The following is a 22821-nucleotide window of genomic DNA, read 5'->3' on the forward strand; positions in this document are numbered from 1 at the left end:
AGAATGCCAAGAGTGTGCAAAGCAGTAATCGAAGCAAAAGGTGGCTACTTTGAAGAACCTAGAATATGACATATTTTCAGTTGTTTCACACTGTTTTGTTATGTATATAATTCCACATGTGTTAATTCATAGTTTTGATGCCTTCAGTGTGAATCTACAATTTTCATAGTCATGAAAATAAAGAAAACTCTTTGAATGAGAAGGTGTGTCCAAACTTTTGGTCTGTAGATAGATAGATATCTATCTATCTGGACAAAGCTCCAATGAGAGAGCTGAAACATTGCTGTCTGATGGGTGAATAAACCATCCACTTTTTCTTCATCACCATTTGGAGTGCTGCCTTTTTTCTTCTATATAATCACTATGCACAGTTATATAAGGAAGACTGTCAATCAGTGATGGACCAACCACTGGACTTCATGGCATAAGAAGGGGTTTTAGTAAATAAATGATGATTTCTACTGAATCCTTTCCTATAAAATTAGACAACCATGTCGTCGTCGTCCCCCCCCCCCCCCCCCCCCCCCCCAACTCCTGCTGCTCTATTGCATGTGCCTTCATGATTGGCACTATATAAAATCTCAAAATGACCAACCAATAGGAGGCGCTGTAAACAATATTATAGGGCGCTTACTTATTGTTAACAGCCCACATCCAGTGTCCTATGCCCCCACAGACTGCACAGTGATCCGACCTTAAACCTGGCAGTCAGGGCACATGCCCTTAGATGTCCAGCAGCAGCCTCCATTGAATAATGCTGCCTTTGGCATTGGAAGCTACCGCATGCAAAGTATTTTCAGTGGGTCCTGCAGGTATAGTCTGAGATAATCTGCAGTGTCTTGTAGTAATACTAATAACTTGTTGTTTAATAAAGGTTTTCTGATGTCTGCCACCAACCTTTGTGTTTCCTTCCAGGCTGGTTCTTCACAAGGTGCTACACAAAGTCTGTCTGTGGTAAAGGTTTTGAACGCAAATGAAGTGGCAAATCTCACAGCTAGCCAATCTATAGTGAAAGTCGGAGGTATGTTCTACAAGGCTAATGTTTTTGCTTATTTACTGTAGATTCCTGAAATATGACTCCATTCAAAATACATATTTCCTGTATTTAAAAAAATAAATGTTTTATACACCCTTCACGACATCCAACAAATGTCAGACGTTTAAAGATGGTACCGGCTCGACCTGTGCCATAGCCTGCTGGTCACGGCTGTGTTGCGCACCCATAAATAAGCAGTGTCCCTGGTCATAGAGAACTTACACCTAACCCCCTTAGATACCACAGTCAGTAGCAGATGCAGCATCTGAGCAGTTAGTTGGAGTAATTAGGGACCCCCGTAAACCCCGATTGGCACCACTGCAAATTTGGTAGCCTGGGACCTTGTGAAGGCTCCAAGATCTGCCTCAGCAATTCTTCTATTAAGTCCTATCTGTGGCATCGCTTAATCCTTTCTAGCCCGGAGGTTTTTTGACTTTTCGTTTTTCGCTCCCCGCCTTCCCAGAGCCATAACGTTTATTTTTCCGTTCACATAGTCGTATGAGGGCTTATATTCCAAAGGTGGTGGAATTAGAACAAAAAAATTAAAATAACGCAATTTTGCCACACTTTTACGATTTTTTTTTTATTTTTATTTTTTTTATTTTTTTTTGCGGGGCGATGTGTACTTTTTCATTGATGCCATTCTGAGACATATATGGCTTTTTGATTTACTTTTTATTTATTTTTTGGGAGGAGAAGCAGCCCAAAAAAAATTTAAAATCTGCCATTTTGACTTCCCCCATTTTTTTGGGCTTTTTCCGTATGGGATTGATACTATTATATTTTGATAGTACGGGCATTTACGCACATGGTGATACCTATGATGTGGATTTAAAAAACGTATTTTTCTTCTCATTTTAGGAAAAGGAGGCGATTTGAACTTTTACATTTTTTTTTTTTTTTTTATTATTTCCGATAGGGAAATATAACAATCAAACATTTGATTGCTATTATCCTTCTCTAATGCACTTGCTACTTTCCTATGGAGCCCTATTACAGGCAAGGGCTCCATAAGAAACACTGCAGCAGCCTCCTGTCATTCACAGGGGCTGCTGCACCCAACTCCGGCTTCTCTGGTCTCCACACGGGGGTGCCGGAGCATAACTGGAAGCGTGTGCTTCTGGTTTTCAGTGCGCTCAGATGCCGTGGTCAGGTTTGGTAACTTTCATATACTACATATTGGTGAGTTATCCTGGCAGACTGCTCAGTCATAATGACATATTGTAGTCAGGATCAATCGTTACCATCTATTGTAGAGCAGTGTGGATAGGCCCCATCCGCTTATCCTTCCCTTGGTAGCTCTGCAAATGGTGGCAACCAGTTCTGTTCATATTGTAGGACAGGCTGTTGGTGGCCATTTTAAATCCTTTGTGGAGAACCCTTTTAATACATAGACGTTATAATTCCGATATTCTGCAATAGTAAACTGTTGTAGTCTGTGCTGGAAGTGATCAAACAAGTGAAAAGAAATACAAAATTGAAAAAAATGTCACAACTTTTCCCAGTTTTACATATAAGAATAAACAATATATTTTTATCATTTTGTATCGTTGCATCCACAATTGGCCAAATAACATATAAATGTTTTTTACCTGTACAGAGGACGCTATAACTGAAAGTCGTCGGTCATATGAACTCCAAAATGGTACCAATAAATACTGCATCTTGCCCTGCAGAAAACAAACCTACATACTCTTTAGATAGAAATATAAAAAAGTCATGGATGTCAGAATATTGTAAAAGTAGTAAAACAAAATATAAAACCTATAAATTTCGTACCGCTGTAAAGGTAAGATGGATGCCAGTTTTTACACACAGTGAGCATTTTAAAGGCCATCTGTCAGCAGATCTGTGCCTATCACACTGTTCGACCTGTGACATGTGCACTTGGCAGCTGAAGACATCTGTGTTGGTCCCATGTTCCCATGTGCCCACATTGCTGAGAAAAATGGTGTTTTAATATATGCAAATGACTCTCTAGGAGCAATGGGCTCGGCTCTCTAAAAAATGACAACATCCACGTTGCTCCTAGAGGCTCATTTGCATATAATAAAACATAATTTTTCTCAGCAATGCGGGCACATGGGAACATGAGACCAACACAGATGCCAAGTGGACATGTAACTGGTACAAATCTGCTGACAGATGCCCTTTAAACACAAAGGCAATGGCAGAGTTATTTATTAATTTTTTTTCCCCAATTTTTGTCTTCACTCCACAATTATAATTTTTTTTACCCATTTTTGAATACATACATACAACTTAGAACAGGTTGACATGAGAGCTGTGTATACTGTACTTCCATCTCTGACTTCAGCTTGTGCGGAGCAGCAGGAGAGGGTTTGGAGGACGACGAGCAGGTAGCTTGCGCAGAGAGGAGTCGTCTCGCAGACCTTCCTCCAGTCCCTGTATGGGTTTAGACATGTAGGGCTGTTGTGCACGAGCGAGTCCATTGCACGAATCGCGCTCTGTGTGTGAGTGTGATCCTCTGTTCTGGACTTGCAGAAGTGCACCGCATGATCATAATTTATAATGCTGTGTGCCTCTGCTTGCCCTTACTGCTAGAGGATTATACTGACGTAATGCTGTCACTATGATTCTGTAGAAATAAGGTCAAGCAGAGGCACACAGCATTATAAATCATGATAATGCAGTGCATTCCTTTGGCATCTAAGTAGTTTTTATAGAAAATTTAAAATAATCTTTCAAAATCCACCAAGGGCCCATGGACTAGCCAGTTGACCCAGTTAGACGTTAAGGATATACTGAAATTAAATTCTGTATTGCTATATGACTCTTATCGGACTGTATTGTTGATGTTTTCTCCATAGGGCTTGCATTATGCAGCTAATACAATCTAACATGTCCTCCTACTACATGCCCCTGTCCCCACATAAACCCCTTAATGTAGATCTTTGGGAATGGCCTTGTATTCTAACGGTGTGGGAGGAACTTGTGTAATGTTTCAGTGCGTCACAATCCAATTATCTCCTGCGTGGGGACTGTTTAATATTTCAGATGACCAAACCACTGATAGATTTAGTGCTGCTGAGCGGAAAATCTTGTTTATTTGGGCAGCGGCCATAGTATCCTTCACTGCTGCGTACTACCAGACCCCTCCGACGAGCAATGTGGCATTCTTGTATGTATCTGTACAATACTTGACTGCTTCCAGTTTACATCATGTTGTATTCTGGAGCAGTTGCACAGATGCAAACCTATACGAACTTGAGGACTATCGCTCCTAGCATCATATATAATATGTGTTGTATCATTTTTTTTATATTGTTTTTCAAAACAAAAAAATGGTCACATTGTGATTTCTGCTTCACGGCTGCACTCATGATGTACGTTGTCCTTGTTTTATGCTTTTGACCTATTGAAATAGATTTAGGTAAAAAATGCTGACATTGCTGCCACCCCCCCCAAAAATAAATAAATTTTGTAGTGGATTTGCTGCTCTCATTCCCTTTAGAGCAGTACCGCTGCTACCAGGTCTGCCCTTTTTACACAATGGGCGTAGCTGTGTAGATCCAGCACTGGAGTTACAGAAAAACAGCTGATTGGAGTGTGCAGGGTGTTGGACCCTGTCTAATCTGATAGCCTAGCCTTAGGATAGGCCATCAGAATGCTAAAAAATCCATTTAAAGCTAAAGTTAGTTAAAGGGGTATTTCGGTAGGTACAAGTTATCCCCTATACACACAATAGGGGATAACTATTAGATCGGTTGGGGTCCTACTGCTGTGACTCCCACCGATCACAAAATGGGCCCCCGTACCCCTTGCAGGCCCCTTGCTGGCCCCTTGCTGCTCCTGAAATGACCCGAGTGGCCGGCCACACATGCACGCGGTTGCTCAATTACTTTCTATGGGAGTCTTGGAGATGGCCAAGTACAGATCTCGCATATCTCTGGAACTCCCGTAGAAATGAATGGAGTGACTAGCCGCCTCGGTCATTTTAGGGGTGCAGCAGGGGGTATGGGCCCCCATTCTCGTGACCGGTGAGGTTCCCAGTGGTAGGACCCTCACCGATCTGATAGCTATCCCCTATCCACATGACTTGTACTTAACGGAATACCCCTTTAAGTTGCTAAGAACTTAAAATGTGTCTAAAGAGAACCTGCCACCTCTATTATGCCCTTTCTGAGGATAGTATAGTGACGTACCCGCTTTCACAGTACTGACAGGGTGAACCTCGCAGTGTGTGCCAGACCTGTGAAGAAGGTGTCTAAGATTTGTGGCTCTGCCCTGCCACATCTCCTGCCCACGATTGGCAGCTTTCTTTCATTTAAGGCTACTTTCACAGTAGCGTTTTTTGTTTGTTTTTGTGGATCTGCAAAAAACGCTTCCGTTACAATAATACAACCGCATGCATCCATCATGAACGGATCCGGTTGTATTATGTCTTCTATAGCCATGACGGATCAGTCTTGAACACCATTGAAAGTCAATGGAGGCTGGATCAGTTTCTATTGTGTCAGATAAAACGGATCTGTCCCCATTGACTTACATTGTGTGCCAGGATGGATCAGTTTGGCTCAGTTTCATCAGAAACAGCATTTTGGTGTCCGCCTCCAAAGCGGAACGGAGGCCAACTGATGCATTCTGAGCGGATCCTTTTCCATTCAGAATGCATTAGGGCAAAACTGATACGCTTTGGACCGCGTGTGAGAGCCCTGAACGGATCTCAGAAACGGAAAGCCAGAATGCCAGTGTGAAAGTAGATTTATGCATAGGAGAGTAATGGTGGAGGGTGTAGCCACTAGTCTCATCAAACTCGTCTGTTGCAGGGCTGTCGCACGATGTGAGGTTCGCCCTGTCGATACTGGATTCTAGACGAGAAGCGACAGGCCACAGAAAACAGCGGGTCTGTCACTATACCAGGCATGCTCCACCTGCGGCCCTCCAGCTGTTGCAAAACTACAACTCCCATCGTTCCCTGACAGCCTACAGCTATCATCCTACAGAAGGGCATCGTGGGAGTTGTAGTTTTACAACAGCTGGAGGGCCGCAGGTTAAGCATCCCTGCACTATACTTTGCTGCCCTTAGTGAAACTAGCATAGTTGAGGTGACTGGTTCCTTTTTAAAGGGGTATTCCTGTTGTGAGAAGTTATCCCTACCGACAGAATAGGGGATAATTGATTCGATCAGTGGGGGTCCTACCACTGGCATGCACACTGCTGCTCCATTCATTTCTATGGTCGTTCCAGAGAGCTGTACTGTCTCCAGAGCTCCCATAGTGGTAAATGGAGTGGCAATGTGCATGCCTCATCTGAGGTGTGGGGTGCAGGTTCCCGTTCTTGTCATCAGTGGGGGTCCCAGCGGTAAGACCCTCGCCAATGTAATAGTTATCCCCTATCCTGTGAAAAGGGGATAACTTCAGGCATACACAGTAGCATAGGGGACCCTGGGGACCCATGGGGGAGAAATGTGTGAAATGTCATTCTGAAAACCAGTAGTTGTAGTTCACTTTATTTAGTTTTTTTTTTAATGGTAAAATCGGAAATTATTTATTTTTCTGTCTCTAGCTGGTGAATCGCGTAAACTGGATCATCAGAAGAAACAGGAAAAAGCTAACCGTATTGTGGCAGAGGCCATTGCCAGGGCTCGTGCCCGAGGACAGCAAAATATTCCCCGTGTCTTAAATGAGGATGAACTTCCAAGTGTCCATGCTGATGATGATGATGGAAGTCGGAAAAAGAGGAAGAAGAAAAAGGGTGAACCAGGAGATGGTGCTAACGACAAGTCCAGAAAGTCTAAATCGTGCAGTAGCTCACGGTCTAAGAGCAAATCGAAGCCTAGGTGAGTAACCACGCGCTAACATCTTTACCACCATGTCCACACATGGATTTTAGGACTGGCCATATAGCCTAATCTAATTTCATGTCCTGAAGTGTTTTTCTCCTTAGTAGGCAGCCTAGACAAAGCCATGTGTGGACTTGTAAAGCCTGTAGGGACTTGGGTCTCAGCACAAAGTATGACCTAAGCAGAAGGGACGAAGCTAGAAATTGCTGCCATCCAAACCCAATGGCCGTTTACATTGATCGATAATCAGGCCAATTATCGGGGGTGAGCGTTTGTAGAAACTCTTGTTCCTGATTGGCCTATATAAAAGGAGCTGATGATCACCTGGTGAATGAGAACACGCTCCTTCATTAGGTGAGCGGTTCTTTCAGTCGCACCAAAATGACCATTTTGTGCTGCCCAGAAACAATGGTTTTCTATGGGAATGAGTAATCCGTGTAATGATCTGTAGCCCGCAACCTCCACTGACTATTGGGAAATATCTGTTCATGTGAAAAGACCTTAAGGCTTTGTTCACACCTGTCTGTCTTGGAGGCTCACTTAGGAGTTGCAGATTATGTAAAATAAAATAAAAAATGCCAGACAGAATAGCAGTGTTCTGCACTATTTTATCCTGTAAAATGGTGGATGTTGTCTTGTGACATATCCTGTTTGGCTTGTATTCTGTTTTTCTGTGCCTACGAGGAATAGAATTTGTGACACCAATATGAGCAAAGTAGGGTTGTTTTGATACCATAAAGTATTGCGATACCATTGCGGTATCATTCGATACCACGCGAAAAAAAATAAAACGCCAAAAATTGGGAAAGGGGGTGATTTGTACTTAATATTTTGGTGTTTTTTTATTTATTTATTTTCTTTTACTTTTTATTTAAAAACTATTCCCCCCCCCCCCTTTGAGGCTAGAACCTTGGATCTTTTCATCCCTTGTCCTATTCAGCCTGATAGAGCTCTATTAGGGTGAATAGGACTTCACACTCTCCCTGCTGCCCTGTGCATAGTACACACAGCAGCAGGGAGCTGACTATGGCAGCCAAGGCTTCAGTAGCATACTGGCTGCCATGGTAACCGATCAGAGCCCCAGGATTACACTGCTGGGGCTCCGATCAGAAGCTGCCACTGTACCACCAATGAGGGGGGAGGGGACCCTGTGGCCACTGCAGCCAATGATTTTAATACTGGGGGGGGCATTGCGCCACCAATGATTATAATAATGGGGGAGGGGAGGGGGCGCACTGCGCCACCAATGATAATTTACATTTAATACCTGAGGCGGGTGCAGCACCTGAGGGGTCAACTGCTGCTGACCGCAGCGCCCCACCAGCACCCGCCTCCATGGAATTGTATTAAATATTTACTTTCATTGGTGGCGCAGTGCGCCCACCCCTCTCTCTCCTGATTGGCAGCAGCACAGGAGGGAGAGACTGCTTCCTTCTCCCCTGTGCTGCTGAGGAGAACACGGAGCGTGCTGAGAGCAGCGTGCTCCATGTTCTCTGATACTAGACTGCGCAATAGCGAAGCCTAGTATCGAAAAAAGGCAAATCCCGGTATCAAGGTCGTTACCAGACAAAAGTATGGATTCGGTATTGAAAATTCCATACCCGAAACAACCAAAGCCTTTACATTTATAATTTCAGTCAAAACTGCCTCCCCAGCAGCGAGTGTGTGTGCCTCACAGTTTAGAACATGAAGTAGGCCTATTTTGCTGTAAAATTTAGCACATCATGGCCCTACATCTTAGAGGTGTTGTGCCACCTTACACATTGGTGCCATATCACCTCTGGGACCCGCACCAATCTCTAGAACAAAGCCCCCAAAGTGAACGAGAGCGCACCATGCATACGATTCATTCATTCATTCATTCATTCATTCATTTCTATGGGAGTTTCAAAAATAGCTGAGTATGATTGCTTAGTTAGTTATTTTCAGAAGTCCTATAGAATCGAATGGCGAAAATACTGCGCAAGTGCATCCTCCTTCCCATTCACTTCTATAGGACTGCCCTGTAACACAGCCGGCGCTCAGCTATTTTTTGGAACTCCTATAGAAATGAATGGAGGGTGTCCGCACATGTTTACTTTGGGGGCTCCGTTACAGAGATAGGTGCAGGTCCCACCTCTGGGACCCACACTTATGTGACATTAGTGGAATATCCTAGTGACAACCAGTTTAAGCTAGGTTCACACAGTGGTGCAGGTTTTCAACCCCAGTCAGCATAAAGTTATCCATAGTTTACCACAGTGACTCACGCTGGCTTATACATTTTGGTGCATCTTTGGAGGCTTTTTTTTTGCCTACCTTCACACCTGTTGGTTGGCTTATAAGCGGCCCCTTTCTCGCTAAACGACGACCCGTTCTAGCTAAACTGTGCCCCTTTGTCTATTAAGGAGCAAAAGTGAAGTCCTTTGGTTACAAACTGTCTTCATTTTGTTTCCAGTACCATCACTCCTATTGTAAGTAAGAAAAGAAAGCGCAACCCATCATCTGATAACTCTGATGCTGAAGTGGTGCCATCTCAGGCTTCTCCAGCTGAGGATGAAGATAGTGTCCAGGTACTGTGCTCCCAATGCTGGGGCCTCCGTCTGTAAATGGTGTCCAAATGGCTTTTTATGCAGAGATGTCGGTATACAACGCAGAAACGTTCCTTCCAGAATAAGAACTAAGGGGGTGATATAATAAGACCGCCGCTTTAGACGCCTGTCTTAATAAAGCGCTGGCGGTGGATCGCCGAAGTTATGAAATAGCGCCTGCCTCCCCATAACTTCGGCGCATCCAGCGCCGCTTCTAAATGTAAGACAGCTTCCTAGTTTTCTTACTTTTAGACCATTTTCTACGTCTAGGCATAGAAAATGGTGAATGAGACATTCCTGTCCCCTTCTCCACCCACTTCTTTTAGACCTGGCATGAGCGGGGAAAAGTCTCGGATAGTGGCGCAGCTAACCATTGCGGTTATAGGTGTATTTCAGGTTAATAAATGACCCCCTAATTCTTCAGGTCAGAACTCTAACTCTGGTTACAGAAACAACATTGAACATGTACAAAGGCCTGCGCTGCAGGGCAGGTAGATGAATGGCTGCGGAGGCTCAGATAGGCCAAATGTCCTCATGACTGGCAGTTTAGGAGGCCAAATAGTGGATAGGTCATACACTTGTCGGAAAACTCCCTCGCATCAGATTTACTCTTTCTTTTTATGCTATTTTATTGCTAACTGTTAAATTACAGGATAAATGTACAGTACTTAAAATAGTTGTCGCATTCATTTTTTTTCCCTGCACTTCAGAAGAGACGATCAAATCGCCAAGTGAAACGTAAAAAGTACACTGAAGATTTGGACATTAAAATTACCGATGACGAAGATGATGAGGAAGTCGATGTGACTGGTCCTGTCAAAAACGAGCCTGTCCTTCTGCCTGAACCCATCCTGATGCCTGACAATGAAGCTGTCCCTTCCATGCAGTTCTTTGTTGTGAGTATTACAGCTTCCTTTACAACGATTGTTGCCCCTCCAATATGAAGAAGCATATCCTATACATTGTGTAAGGGAAGGTCTATACACAAACTTACTTGTTGCCCCAATTTTTTTTAAATCCTTTATGCTCCTCGTTTCTTAGAAAATACTCTAATGGTTGGTCTAGTATAGTGTTTAACCCCTTAAGGACCGGGCTCATTTTCACCTTAAGGACCAGGCCATTTTTTGCAAATCTGACCAGTGTCACTTTAAGTGGTGATAACTTTAAAACGCTTTGACTTATCCAGGCCATTCTGAGATTGTTTTTCTCGCCCAGTTTCCTTGGGGGACACAGAAGACCTTGGGTATAGCTCATCTCCATAGGAGGCGTGACACTAAGTGAAAACTGTTAAGCCCCTCCTCCACAGCTATACCCTCAGCCTGGAGAGAGAGACTGCCAGTTTTTAGCTTAGTGTCCAAGGAGGCAAGACACTCCCTGCTCTGCAGGGCTGTTTTCTCCTTGTTTTAATTTTTGATTTTTACTTTTTTCTTTTCTTTTTGTTCCAGAACATCAGGGACAACAGAGACGCACTAGACCTCTCTGTTTCTCCCGGGGTCGAGCTGCGCCAGTGCCGGTCTTCCGCACTGCTGCCTCCCCCACAGAAGGCAAGGTGGATCAGGGCAGCCCAGCTCCCCTACATCCCGCCAGCACAAGGGTCGCCCGCACGCCAAGTCCCTCTTCCAGCGTCCTGCCACTACGGTGCCAGTAGCTGAAGGGGCGACCCTGCTGGAACGGACCGAGGGTGAAGACGGCTATGGTGAGAGATTGGCTTCTCCAGCCCTACGTCCGTCGTCTCCCCCCCCCCCCCCCCCCCCCCCCCCCCGGTCTCCTGCGTGCCTGACCCCCATACTGACAGGGCCTCTGGACCCTTTTGTCCCTGCTAGCCCTAGGCTGGCCCCTGGCTGCCACAGGGCGACATTCTGCTCCCTCTCCTCCCCTCCATAGGACATTGGCACCCTTCTCCCTGCAAGAAGCATGCCTGGGGAGCTGCAGAGGTTCGCACCTAGCTGCCCCTGACGGTGGGGTTATGCAGGCTTCCCACCCTCACAGACTCCAGGGTCCCCCTCCCTCTTACCGGCCACTGCTTTCAGGGCCAGAGGGCCCGCGCCTTGCTGCCCCTGACCCATCACGGGCACCGGTCCGGTCAGCACTAATATTCCGGTGCGGCCGGGCGCCGCAAAAGATTTTAGGCTCCGCGGCTCCCGCGGCGGGCCGCCATTCCAGGCCCCCTTACTCTTCCGGCCGGCGGGGTGGGCTCCCGCGGCCAGCGAGCCGCCATTCCGGCCCTCCTGTCTCTTCTGGCGGCGGGGTGGGCTCCCGCGGCCGGCAAAACCGCATTCCGACCCCTGTCTCTTCCGGCCGGCCGGGTGGGCTCCCGCGGCCGGCATTGGGCTTGACTATGCCCCAGCAGGTGCCGGTCGGCGGGGCTCCGCTAATTTGGTCCCAGGCTTCACGGCCTGCTGGGCCGCAATCCCGACCGGCCCGCGGGGTGGGCTCCCGCGGCCGGTTTGAAGCGCCGTTCCGCCTCAGGTCCCGGCGGTATGACGGGCCGGGCGCCGCAATTTAGCCACCGGCTTCGCGGCCTACTAGGCCGCAATATTCCGGTCTCTGGTGGAGGGGGCGGGAACTTCTCCAGGCGCGAATTTTTCCCGCCTGGAGGTTCCTCCGCCCCCAGGGGATCGCACGCCGCCCTCCAGGCCGGATCCCTGTTAACCCTTTGGGTGCAGGCCGGCTCCCAAAAATGGGTCTGTATAGTTGGCCCCCTTTTTTCTCCTGTCTCTCAGGGCCCCTATATGGTGGCTCCCCTTTAGCCTCAGAGGCTGAGTTTAAATAATAAAAAAAAAAAAAAATAATTATAATAATAAAATAAATAATAATAGATCATGATTTCTATTGGGCTGCGCAGGACGCTGCAGCCTCATCAGTAATGCTGCATGTCTGCATGACCTCTTTCCACAGGCGGCATGGTGTTGCGCTCCCAGCCTGCGTCGCTGCTAGGGCATTTCCCCTTTTAGGCGGTTTTCTTGCCTCTTCCAGGATACGGCGCTGGCCAAGTGCATTCGGCCCTTCTGTAGGCAGCATTCATCATCTCTCCAGTTATGGTGCCTGCCATGTGCATCCCCCCCCCCCCCCCCCTCCTAGGCGGGCTACTGCACTCTCCCTGGCTGGCCATGTGCATGACCCCCTTCTTAGGCGGAATACTGCACCTTCACCGGATACGGTGCTGGCCTTGTGCACGACCCCCTTCCATAAGCGGAACGCTGCACTCTCTGGATTTGCTGCCGGCCATGTGCGTGACCCCCTTCCGTGGGCGGAACGCAGCACTCACTGGATTCGCTGCCGGCCATGTGCGTAACCCCCTTCCTGGGCGGAACGCAGCACTCTCACTGGATCTGTTGCCGATCATGTGCATGACCCCCTTTTTTAGGCGGAATACTGCACTCTCACCGGATACGGTACTGGCTATGTGCACGACCCCCTTCCATAGGCGGAATGCTGCACTCTCGCTGATGTGCTATGATGTACTTATGTACTATGTTATTATGCTGCACTCTCACTGGTTTCGCTGCCGGCCATTTCTTAGGCGGTATGCTGCACTCTCATTGGATTCCCTGCCGGCCTTGGGTATGCCTCCTTCCCTCAGGCAGCATACATACATCCCTCTGTCTTTGGTTGTTTCCTCGCAGGTACGTTGCTGGCCACGTGCATGTACCCCATACATGGCAGGGTGCTTGCACTCTCGCTGGATCCGCTGTCGGCCATATGCATGACCCCTCTTCCGTAGGCGGTGTACGCACTCTTGCTGGATTCGCTGCCAGCCAGGGGCATGCCTTCCTTCCTCAGGCGACATGCACGCATTCTTAGTGACTGTGTTTGTCTCTCGCCAGTACGTTGCTGGCCATGTGTATGTGCTCGCACTCTCCCTGGATGAGATGCTGGCCATGTACTTTACCCCCTTTTTTTCTGGGCGGTGTGCTACACTCTCACCGGATACATTGCTGGCCATGAGAATGGCCCTCTAACATGGGTGGAACGCTTGCACTTCCATTGGATACGGTGCTGGCCTTGTGCGTGACCACCTCTCACTTCAAGGGCAGAATTTGGCACGCTCATGGGATTCACGGCTGTCCTTATATGGCTGTGCTGGACTTGTACATGTCCCCCTTCATTGGCAGAGTAGTTGCACTCTCGCTGAGTTCAGTGTTGGGTGTATTATTGCACACTCATTTAATGCTAGGATACCCCTGTGCATGTTCCCCTTTCACTAGGTGGACCTCCTGCGTTCCTGCTGGTTTATAGGGTATGTCCTGCTTCTCTGAAGTAGGTACGGCCTTAGGCATCACTCCCTTTTGGGACGAGTCTTTGCACTCTTGCCGACTGCAGTTGGCCAGGTACAATTTCCCCCCTTTCGGGGTGGACTGATTGCGTTCCATCGCATGCTATACTAGGTTTGTGCATAACTCCCTTTCAGGTTGCACTTTGCAATTCCGTACATGCTGTGGCGCTCTGGGACGAGCCCCCCCCTTTTTTCTAGGTGGGTTGGCCTTCTCGCTGCTTACGGGGCTGCTCGTACGTATGCCTCACCTGCTTCCTGCGGCATACCTTTGTTTCTTGGGAGACGATGCTTGCCGCCAGCCTTGCACTCGTCCCTAGGGAGTTTTCATTCTGTCCTCCTGACCGGACAGGCTCTATTTCTCTCTGCTGCACCGAGCTGGGTGGTGCTCATTCATTTAGTTGGCCTTTCATTCCAGGGAGTGTTCGTGGGTCCTAGATGCATGCCCTCTGCGTCCTTCTGCGGCATTGCTTCCCTGCGCTAGTGGTCACATGGTCGGGAGTGCTGTTGTCTGCAGCGCCTCTCGAATTCTTCATTGGCTCTGGCAGGACTGCGGTTCCCTTGCCTGCTGCAATTTCCTCCTCTTCGGATGCAGTGTGGTATGAGTCCTTCCTCTTGGCGCCTCTACGCTTCTGTCTGATCTGCTACCGGGTTCGGGCTGCTCTTCTCGGGACGGTCACCCAACTTCTCTTGGGTTCTGGATTACCCAGGTCCGGAGGACTTCCGCCTTGGGTTCTTCAAGGTATTCACCTTCTGCGAGGCGGTGGACCGGGCGTCTCACAGTGTAGCGGGTTCTGCTTTTGAGCTGTCCTATGGCTTCCCTGTTGCCCACTCCTCCTCCTTTCGGTTGGAGGGTGTTATGTCGGCCTCTGTCTCGACTGCCTTATCTCGCCGGCTTTGTTTGGCTCCCGCTCTATACAGTTCACTCCGATGTGGCTTCCCACCAGACTTCGGAGGCTGTATTTTCACTGTCCTCCCCCATGGGGTGAGCATGGTTGTTCATGTGGATGGTTCCGGTGTTCCTTTTGGCCTCGTACTGTCTCCCTTGTTCACGCTGGCTGTATTAGCTGTGTGCCTATTTACCGGGTCTACCGCGTTCTGTCCTCCCGCTGAGTGCAGATTGCGTGGCCCATTCTGAGACGATGGTCCTGATGTAGACTTACCTTCTCGATAACTTGGGGGGGACTACCTTTTCGGTCCAGATTGTCCTTTGATCTCCCACACCGGGGCTGTACAACGTGGTTACATCAGCATGGACTTTAGCCTGCCTTCTCCTGGCGTCTGGCGGATCCTTTGGGTTCTTTCCATCTGTCCTTCTGCTCCCCCACTCGGGTGGATACGGGACAACGTTGTTCGAGGGCCGACGGGGCTAGTTTTGTCGACCCTTCTGCCCGTGTTACTGGTCTGCGCCTGTTCACATTGGGTTTTCGCCTGCTTGCCAGGCGACTCCAGCGGGTTCGCTACTGTCCACTCCTGGCTGTGTCTCGTCCAGGATCTGTCGTAAGACTTAGGGTTTTTTTGTCTGGGGTTCTGTGGGAAGCTGTGCATTCCCCACTCTGAAGTTCTTTCCCCATGGTTCTGTCTTTTACTTGAGGTGTCAAGTGTCGGCGCTGTTCTTCCTCTTCCAGCGTTCCCGGCCCTCTGGGCCTGCCAAGGCCTTCTTCCTCGGAGTGGCTCCTTGGTTCCTCTGTACTGTCCTTCGGTACCGCCCTGGGGACTATATACTGAGCTCTCGGCGCTCCAATCTTGTCCTTGGAGCCGTTACAGGAGTTCTCTCTACCCCTTCTGTCCTGTACGGTTGTGTTCTGTATCAGTCGTGTCTCTGACGGGTGCCGGAATGGCCCCTTTTTTTGTTACGAGCTTTCTGTCTTTTCCAGGACAGGGCTGTTCTGCATCCTGTTTCTTCCTTCCTTCCTTCTGAAGGTGGTGTTTGCCTTTCGTTTCAACGCCTTACCTATTTGGACGTTGTTTGGGCCTTGCCGTTTTTTACTTGGAGATCTCCGACTCTTGCAGACGTTCGGCCTCTTGGGTTTCCGGGAGGTCTGTGCATAGGGTTGATAGACTCCAGGGTGGTTTTCCTCCGCTTGATCAGATTGGCTATTGCTGAGGTTACCGCACCAAGGGCGGGATTCTTTCTTTGGTGTCACCGTTCCTTTCACCAGAGCGGTCGGTGCCTCCTGGGCCGGAGGCATTGGGCTTCGGCCGTGCATTTGGGCACGGCGGCCACAGGTCTGCCTTGCACGCCTTGCTGAGTTCTACAGGGTGCATACTCTGACTTTGGCAGCTGCTGCCTTGCCCCGCCTGGGTTTGCAGGCGGCGGTTCATTGATGCCTTTCGGGTGCTTCACCTTGGTGCTGTGGTCCCTCCCCCCTTTGGACTGCTTTTGAACGTCCCAAGGTCTTCTGTGTCCCCCAAGGAAACTGGGCGAGAAAACGAGATTTTTGTATAACTTACCAGTAAAATCTCTTTCTCGCTCTTTCCTTGGGGGGACACAGCACCCTCCCATTCATTGTTTTTTCTCTGTACGTTTTCCGAGTTTTTGTTACCCGTTGGGTCGTTGGCTTGTTGGTTCCTTGTTGGACTTTGCCTTTTCTCACTGCTTGGACACGCAACTGGCAGTCTCTCTCTCCAGGCTGAGGGTATAGCTGTGGAGGAGGGGCTTAACAGTTTTCACTTAGTGTCACGCCTCCTATGGAGATGAGCTATACCCAAGGTCTTCTGTGTCCCCCAAGGAAAGAGCGAGAAAGAGATTTTACTGGTAAGTTATACAAAAATCTCGTTTTTCGTCACATATTGTACTTCATGATACTAGTAAAAAAAAGTCAAAAAAATTAATTTTTTTGCATAATAAAATACCTAATTTACCAAAAATTTAGAAAAATTAGCAAATTTCAAAGTTTCAGTTTCTCTACTTCTGTAATACATAGTAATACCCCAAAAAATTGTGATGACTTAACATTCCCCATATGTCTACTTCATGTTTGAATTATTTTGGGAATGATATTTTATTTTTTGGGGATGTTACAAGGCTTAGAAGTTTAGAAGCAAATCTTGAAATTTTTCAGAAATTTACAAAAACCCAATTTTTAGGGACCACTACAGCTCTGAAGTCACTTTGCGAGGCTTACATAATAGAAACCGCCCAAAAATGACCCCATTCTATAAACTACACCCCTCAAGGTATTCAAAACTGATTTTACAAACTCCGTTAACCCTTTAGGTGTTGCACAAGAGTTATTGGCAAATGGGGATGAGATTTGAGAATTTCATTTTTTTGCCTAATTTTCCATTTTAACCCATTTTTTCCACTAACAAAGCAAGGGTTAACAGCCAAACAAGACTGTATCTTTATTGCCCTGACTCTACTGTTTACAGAAACACCCCATATGTGGCCATAAACTACTGTACGGCCACACAGCGGGGCGTAGAGTGAAAGGTGCGCCGTATGGTTTTTGGAAGCCAGATTGTGCTGGACAGTTTTTTTGACACCATGTCCCATTTGAAGCCCCCCTGATGCACCCCTAGAGTAGAAACTCCATAAAAGTGACCCCATCTAAGAAACTACACCCCTCAAGGTATTCAAAACTGATTTTACAAACTTTGTTAACCCTTTAGGTGTTGCACAAGATTCAATGGAAAATAGAGATATAATTTCAAAATTTCACTTTTTTGGCAGATTTTCCATTTTAATATTTTTTTTACAGTAACAAAGCAAGGGTTAACAGCCAAACAAAACTCATTATTTATGGCCCTGATTCTGTAGTTTACAGAAACACCCCATATGTGGTCCTAAACTACTGTACGGGCACACGGCAGGGTGCAGAAGAAAAGGAATGCCATACGGTTTTTGGAAGGCAGATTTTGCTGGACTGGTTTTTTGACACCATGTCCCATTTGAAGCCCCCCTGATGCACCCCTAGAGTAGAAACTCCAAAAAAAGTGACCCCATTTTAGAAAGTACGGAATAGGGTGGCAGTATTGTTGGTACTAGTTTAGGGTACATATGATTTTTGGTTGCTCTATATTACACTTTTTGTGCGGCAAGGTAACAAGAAATAGCTTTTTTGGCATGTTTTTTTTTTTTTGTTATTTACAACATTCATCTGACAGGTTAGATCACGTGGTAATTTTATAGAGCAGGTTGTCACGGACGCGGCGATACCTAATATGTATACAATTTTTTTTATTTATGTAAGTTTTATACAATAACTTCATTTTGAAAACCAAAAAATTGTTTAGTGTCTCCATAGTCTAAGAGCCATAGTTTTTTCAGTTTTTGGGTGATTATCTTGAGTAGGGTCTAATTTTTTGCGGGGTGAGATGACAGTTTGATTGGCACTATTTTGGGGTGCATATGACTTTTTGATCGCTTGCTATTACACTTTTTGTGACGTAAGATGGCAAAAAATTGCTTTTTTTACACAGTTTTTTTTTTTTTTTTTTTTACGGTGGTCACCTGAGGGGTTAGGTCATGTGATATTTATATAGAGCCGGTCGATACGGACGCGGCGATACCTAATATGTATACTTTATTTTTATTTATGTACATTTTACACAATGATTTTATTTTTGAAACCAAAAAAAATCATGTTTTAGTGTTTCCATAGTCTAAGAGCCATAGTTTTTTCAGTTTTTGGGCGATTATCTTGAGTAGGGTCTCATTTTTTGCGGGATGAGATGACGGTTTGATTGGTACTATTTTGGCGTACATGCGACTTTTTTGATCACTTTTATTACCTTTTTTGGGAAGTAAGGTGGGCAAAATTTCAATTTTCTCATAGTTTTTATTTTTTTATTTTTATGGCGTTCACTGTGCGGGGAAAGTAACATGACCATTTTATAGATCAGGTCGTTACGGACGCGGCGATACCTAATATGTGTAGTGTATTTTATTTTTTTAATTTTTATTCAGTGATAAATGTTTTTTTTTTTTATCTTAACTTTTTTCACTTTTTATTTGATTTTTTTGACCCAGACCCACTTGGTTCTTGAAGATCCAGTGGGTCTGATGTCTGTAAAATACAGAACAGAACCTATATAGGTTTCTGCACTGTATTTTACTTACACTGAACAGGTCTATGCTTTCAGCACAGATCTGTTCAGCACCATGGACAGCAGGACGCCTGATCAGGCGTCCTGTTGCCATGGGAACCTTCCCCGTCTGCTCAGTTATGGTCAGAACTTCGCAGACGGGGAAGGGTAAGGACGGGGTTCTGGGGGGGCTGTCTGGGGGCTCTCTCCTTCTCCCATCGGGGGGCTGCAAAGGCACAGCAGCCCCCCGATCGGAGAGGGAGGGAGCTCCCTCTTACTGTTAACCTTTTCCATACAGCGGTCCGTACGGACCGCTGTATGGAAAGGGTTAAACGGCTGACATCGCATCAACGATGTCAGCCGTTTATACCAGGGTGCCAGCAATGTGCTGGCACCCTGGTATACCCACTGTACACCAACGATTATGCAATGGGAGGCGGGCGGGGGATCGCGATCCCGCCTGCCGCACCGCCCGCCTCCCGCAACGCCCCCACTGCATGCGACACCCCCCCTGCACCACCCGCCGCCATCAAATCGTGCAGGGGTGCAGGGGGGGGTTAACAATATTGATTTCGGGCACTCTGAAGTTTCTGACCGCGGGGATCAGAAACGGCAAAAAGCGCAGCAAACCGCAGGTCTGAATTGACCTGCGGTTTTCTGCGATCGCCGATACGGGGGGGTCAAATGACCCCCCCCCTGCGTTGTTACGGGATGCCGGCTGAATGATTTCAGCCGAAATCCCGTTCCGATTAACCCCAGCGGCGCCGGAATTAAGATTTTAAGTTAGGACGTACCGGTACGCCCTTGGTCCTTAAGGACTCGGGAAATAGGGCGTACCGGTACGCCCTATGTCCTTAAGGGGTTAAAGGTGTATTCTGGTTTGCAGTTTTCAATCGACAGGAAATAACACGTTATCACTAGGGGTGAGCACATCGACTTAGAATGCTTCATCTGAAGTCTATTCACATAAAGCTTTGTAAAACTGTACGAAGCAGCTCCGATGAGACTTTGTGTAATAACTTTGTGAATGAATTATTACTGTAAAGAACCTTGATACCGAACTAGGGTTCAGTACCAAGGTACCAGTCTCGTGAGACTTTGCAAAGCAATAACTTTGCCTCATCGGAGCCAATACATTCTAATACTGTACAAAGTTCCTGCTCCATACAGTATTACAACGAAGTCTTATGCGATGTCTATTCGCTCATCCCTGGTTATCACTTACTAATAGTGATTGTTTATATGTAATCCCCCGTTTGCAGGACTTTCGTCTCCGCTCAAAAATCATATTCTGAGCAGAAACCGAACGGACCCTATTATAGTCTATGGGGTCTTTAGGCTCCGTTAGGTCTCAGTTATCTGTAGAATCCATTCTTTCCGTTCTCCTGCTCAATGGAGCTGGAGAACGGAAAGGAGAAACGGTGATGTGAAAGGAGCCTTAGTCACATGACACTTCCTACTGTGTTGGTTCCTTGTCCTGATGACCTCCTATCTATCTGAGCCGTAGTAAGGCTTGTAAAGGCTATGTCCTGTTGACTGGGCATCATCAATGACCTTACCTCTGATTGTGGTGGTCTGCGTATTCTTCTGGGCCCCACCCCATAGACTTGATGCTGTGTATTAGGGCAGGGCTTCAAGCAGGCTTGGATGTGTGATGTTCAAGCTGGGAGGGGAAGGAGAGGCGGAGACCTGATGCTTCAGACGCTCCCCGTGAGTCGTGTGCAGGGATTTAAACGCAGAGTGCAGGTCAAAAATGCACTCAGAAATTCTGCATCTGACTTCTGTATTGCAGTAAAGTTCAATGCTGGTGTTTTAATTTTTACATTTTTTTTAATCTTTTTTGTATGAAACCAGAAAACCCCCTTTTAAGCTATTATTATTATTATTATTTATTATTATTTTCTTAAAGGGGTTGTCCGAGATAATTAACCCTTTTTCACCTTCCTGTTCCTGCCCAGGCCGTTTTTTGCAAATGACATGTCACTTTTTGTGGTAATAACTTTGGAACACTTTTTCTTATCCAGGCCATTCTGAGATTGTTTTCTGGACACATTGTACTTCATGACAGTGGTAAATTTGAGTCGATATATTTTTCCTTTATATAAAAATAAAAAATTTCCAAAGATTTGGAAAAATTCACAATTTTCTAAGTTTGAATTTCTCTACTTTTTAAGACAGATAGTAATGCCTCATAAAATAGTTATTTTGTCTATGTCTACTTTATGTTGTCATCATTTTGTAAATGTCATTTTATTTTTTAGTACGTTAGAAGTTTAGAAGCAATTTTTTCAATTTTCAACAAAATGTCCAAAACCACTTTTTTTAAGCACCAATTCAGATATAAAGTGATTTTGAGGGGCTTGCATAATGGAAACCACCCATAAATGACCCCATTTGAGAAACTACACCCCTCAAATTATTCAAAACTGATTTTTACAAACTTTAACCCTTTTAGGTGTTCCACAAGAATTAACCCCTTAGGGACACAGCATTATTTCACCTTACGGACTTGGCCATTTTTTGCAAATCTGACCAGTGTCACTTTAAGTGCTGATAACTTTAAAACGCTTTGACTTATCCAGGCCATTCTGAGATTATTTTTTTTTCATCACATATTGTACTTCATGACACTGGTAAATTGAATAAAAAAATAAAATAAAAAATCATTTTTAATTATAAAAAAATACCAAATTTACCAAAAATTTGTAAAAAAAAAAACTTGCAAATTTCCAAGTTTCAATTTCTCGCCCAGTTTCCTTGGGGGACACAGAAGACCTTGGGTATAGCTCATCTCCCTAGGAGGCGTGACACTAAGAAAAAACTGTTAAGCCCCTCCTCCACAGCTATACCCTCAGCCTGGAGAGAGAGGCTGCCAGTTTTAGCTTAGTGTCCAAGGAGGCAAGACACTCCCTGCTACTGCAGGGCTGTTTTCTCCTTGTTTAAATTTTGATTTTTACTTTTTTCTTTTCTTTTTGTTCCAGATCATCAGGGACAACAGAGACGCACTAGACCTCTCTGTTTCTCCCGGGGTTGAGCTGCGCCAGTGCCGGTCATCCGCACTGCTGCCTCCCCCACAGAAGACAAGGTGGATCAGGGCAGCCCAGCTCCCCTACATCCCGCCAGCGCAAGGGTCGCCCGCACGCCAAGTCCCTCTTCCAGCGTCCTGCCACTACGGTGCCAGTAGCTGAAGGGGCGACCCTGCTGGAATGGACCGAGTGTGAAGACGACTATGGTGAGAGAGTGGCTTCTCCAGCCCTACGTCCCCCACCCCCCACCCTGGTCTCCTGCGTGCCTGACCCCCCATACTGGGCCTCTGGACCCTTCGGTCACTGCTGGACCTAGGCTGGCCCCTGGGGTGCTGCGGGGCGACATTCTACTCCTGCTCCCTCTCCTCCCTTCTGGCCCTCATGGGACGTTTTAGCAGCAGAATGCTGAGAATAGGCATTCACTTATCAGCATCCCTCCTGGGAACGCTGTGCTCGCATCCTCACGGGCACCCAGTCTCAGGGTCCCCCCATCCCCTCACCGATGCGCTGCTCTGGACCGGGGGCTTTTTCCTGACGGCAGTGCTGCTTGGGTTTTTTACTTCCCGGCCTGCTCGGCCGCACCTCCGGCGCTTCTTCCCGGCCTGCTGGGCCGCACCTCCGAGCTGGGCCGCACTCCGGCACTCCTTCCCGGCCCCCGACTGTTCTGGCCTGCGGGGTAGACTCCCGCGGCCGGCATCTGGCTAAGCACGATGCTCCAACGATTCCGGCCGGCCGTCGGCGACTTCCGGTCGGCCGGGCGCCGCAAATTTTGGCCCAGGCTTCGGGCCTACTAGGCCGCATTCCGGCGCTCCACCCGGGCCCCTGACTTCCGGTCCGCGGGGTGGGCTTCCGCGGCCGGTTTGTCCGGGCAGTCCGCTCCGGTTTCCTGTGCGGCCCCGGTCAGCCGGGTGCCGCAGAAAATTTAGGCCCCGGCTTCACGGCCTGCTAGGCCGCAATCTTCCGGCCTCTGTTGAGGGGGCGGGAACTTCTCCGGGCGCGAATCCTTCCCGCCTGGAGGTTCCCCGCCCCCAGGGGATCACGGCGCCGCCTCCTCCTCCCTTCCAGGTTGGTTGGCTGTT

The 22821-nt window shown here is 47.3% G+C and overlaps 1 protein-coding gene across 5 annotated transcripts in view; it reads left to right on the plus strand.

Moving 5' to 3' along the window:
- Positions 1 to 22821, plus strand: part of CHD8 (chromodomain helicase DNA binding protein 8) — a 99362-nt gene that overhangs the window by 34272 nt on the left and 42269 nt on the right. For all 5 annotated transcript variants that reach the window (XM_044274658.1, XM_044274650.1, XM_044274675.1 and 2 more), the window contains exons 4-7: positions 916 to 1021; positions 6566 to 6839; positions 9280 to 9394; positions 10123 to 10308. In XM_044274658.1, coding sequence (XP_044130593.1) covers positions 916 to 1021; positions 6566 to 6839; positions 9280 to 9394; positions 10123 to 10308 — 681 coding nt within the window. The remainder of the gene's footprint in view (positions 1 to 915; positions 1022 to 6565; positions 6840 to 9279; positions 9395 to 10122; positions 10309 to 22821) is intronic.

Source organism: Bufo gargarizans, chromosome 1, assembly GCF_014858855.1.
Source record: "Bufo gargarizans isolate SCDJY-AF-19 chromosome 1, ASM1485885v1, whole genome shotgun sequence".
Taxonomy (NCBI): Eukaryota; Metazoa; Chordata; class Amphibia; order Anura; family Bufonidae; genus Bufo; species Bufo gargarizans.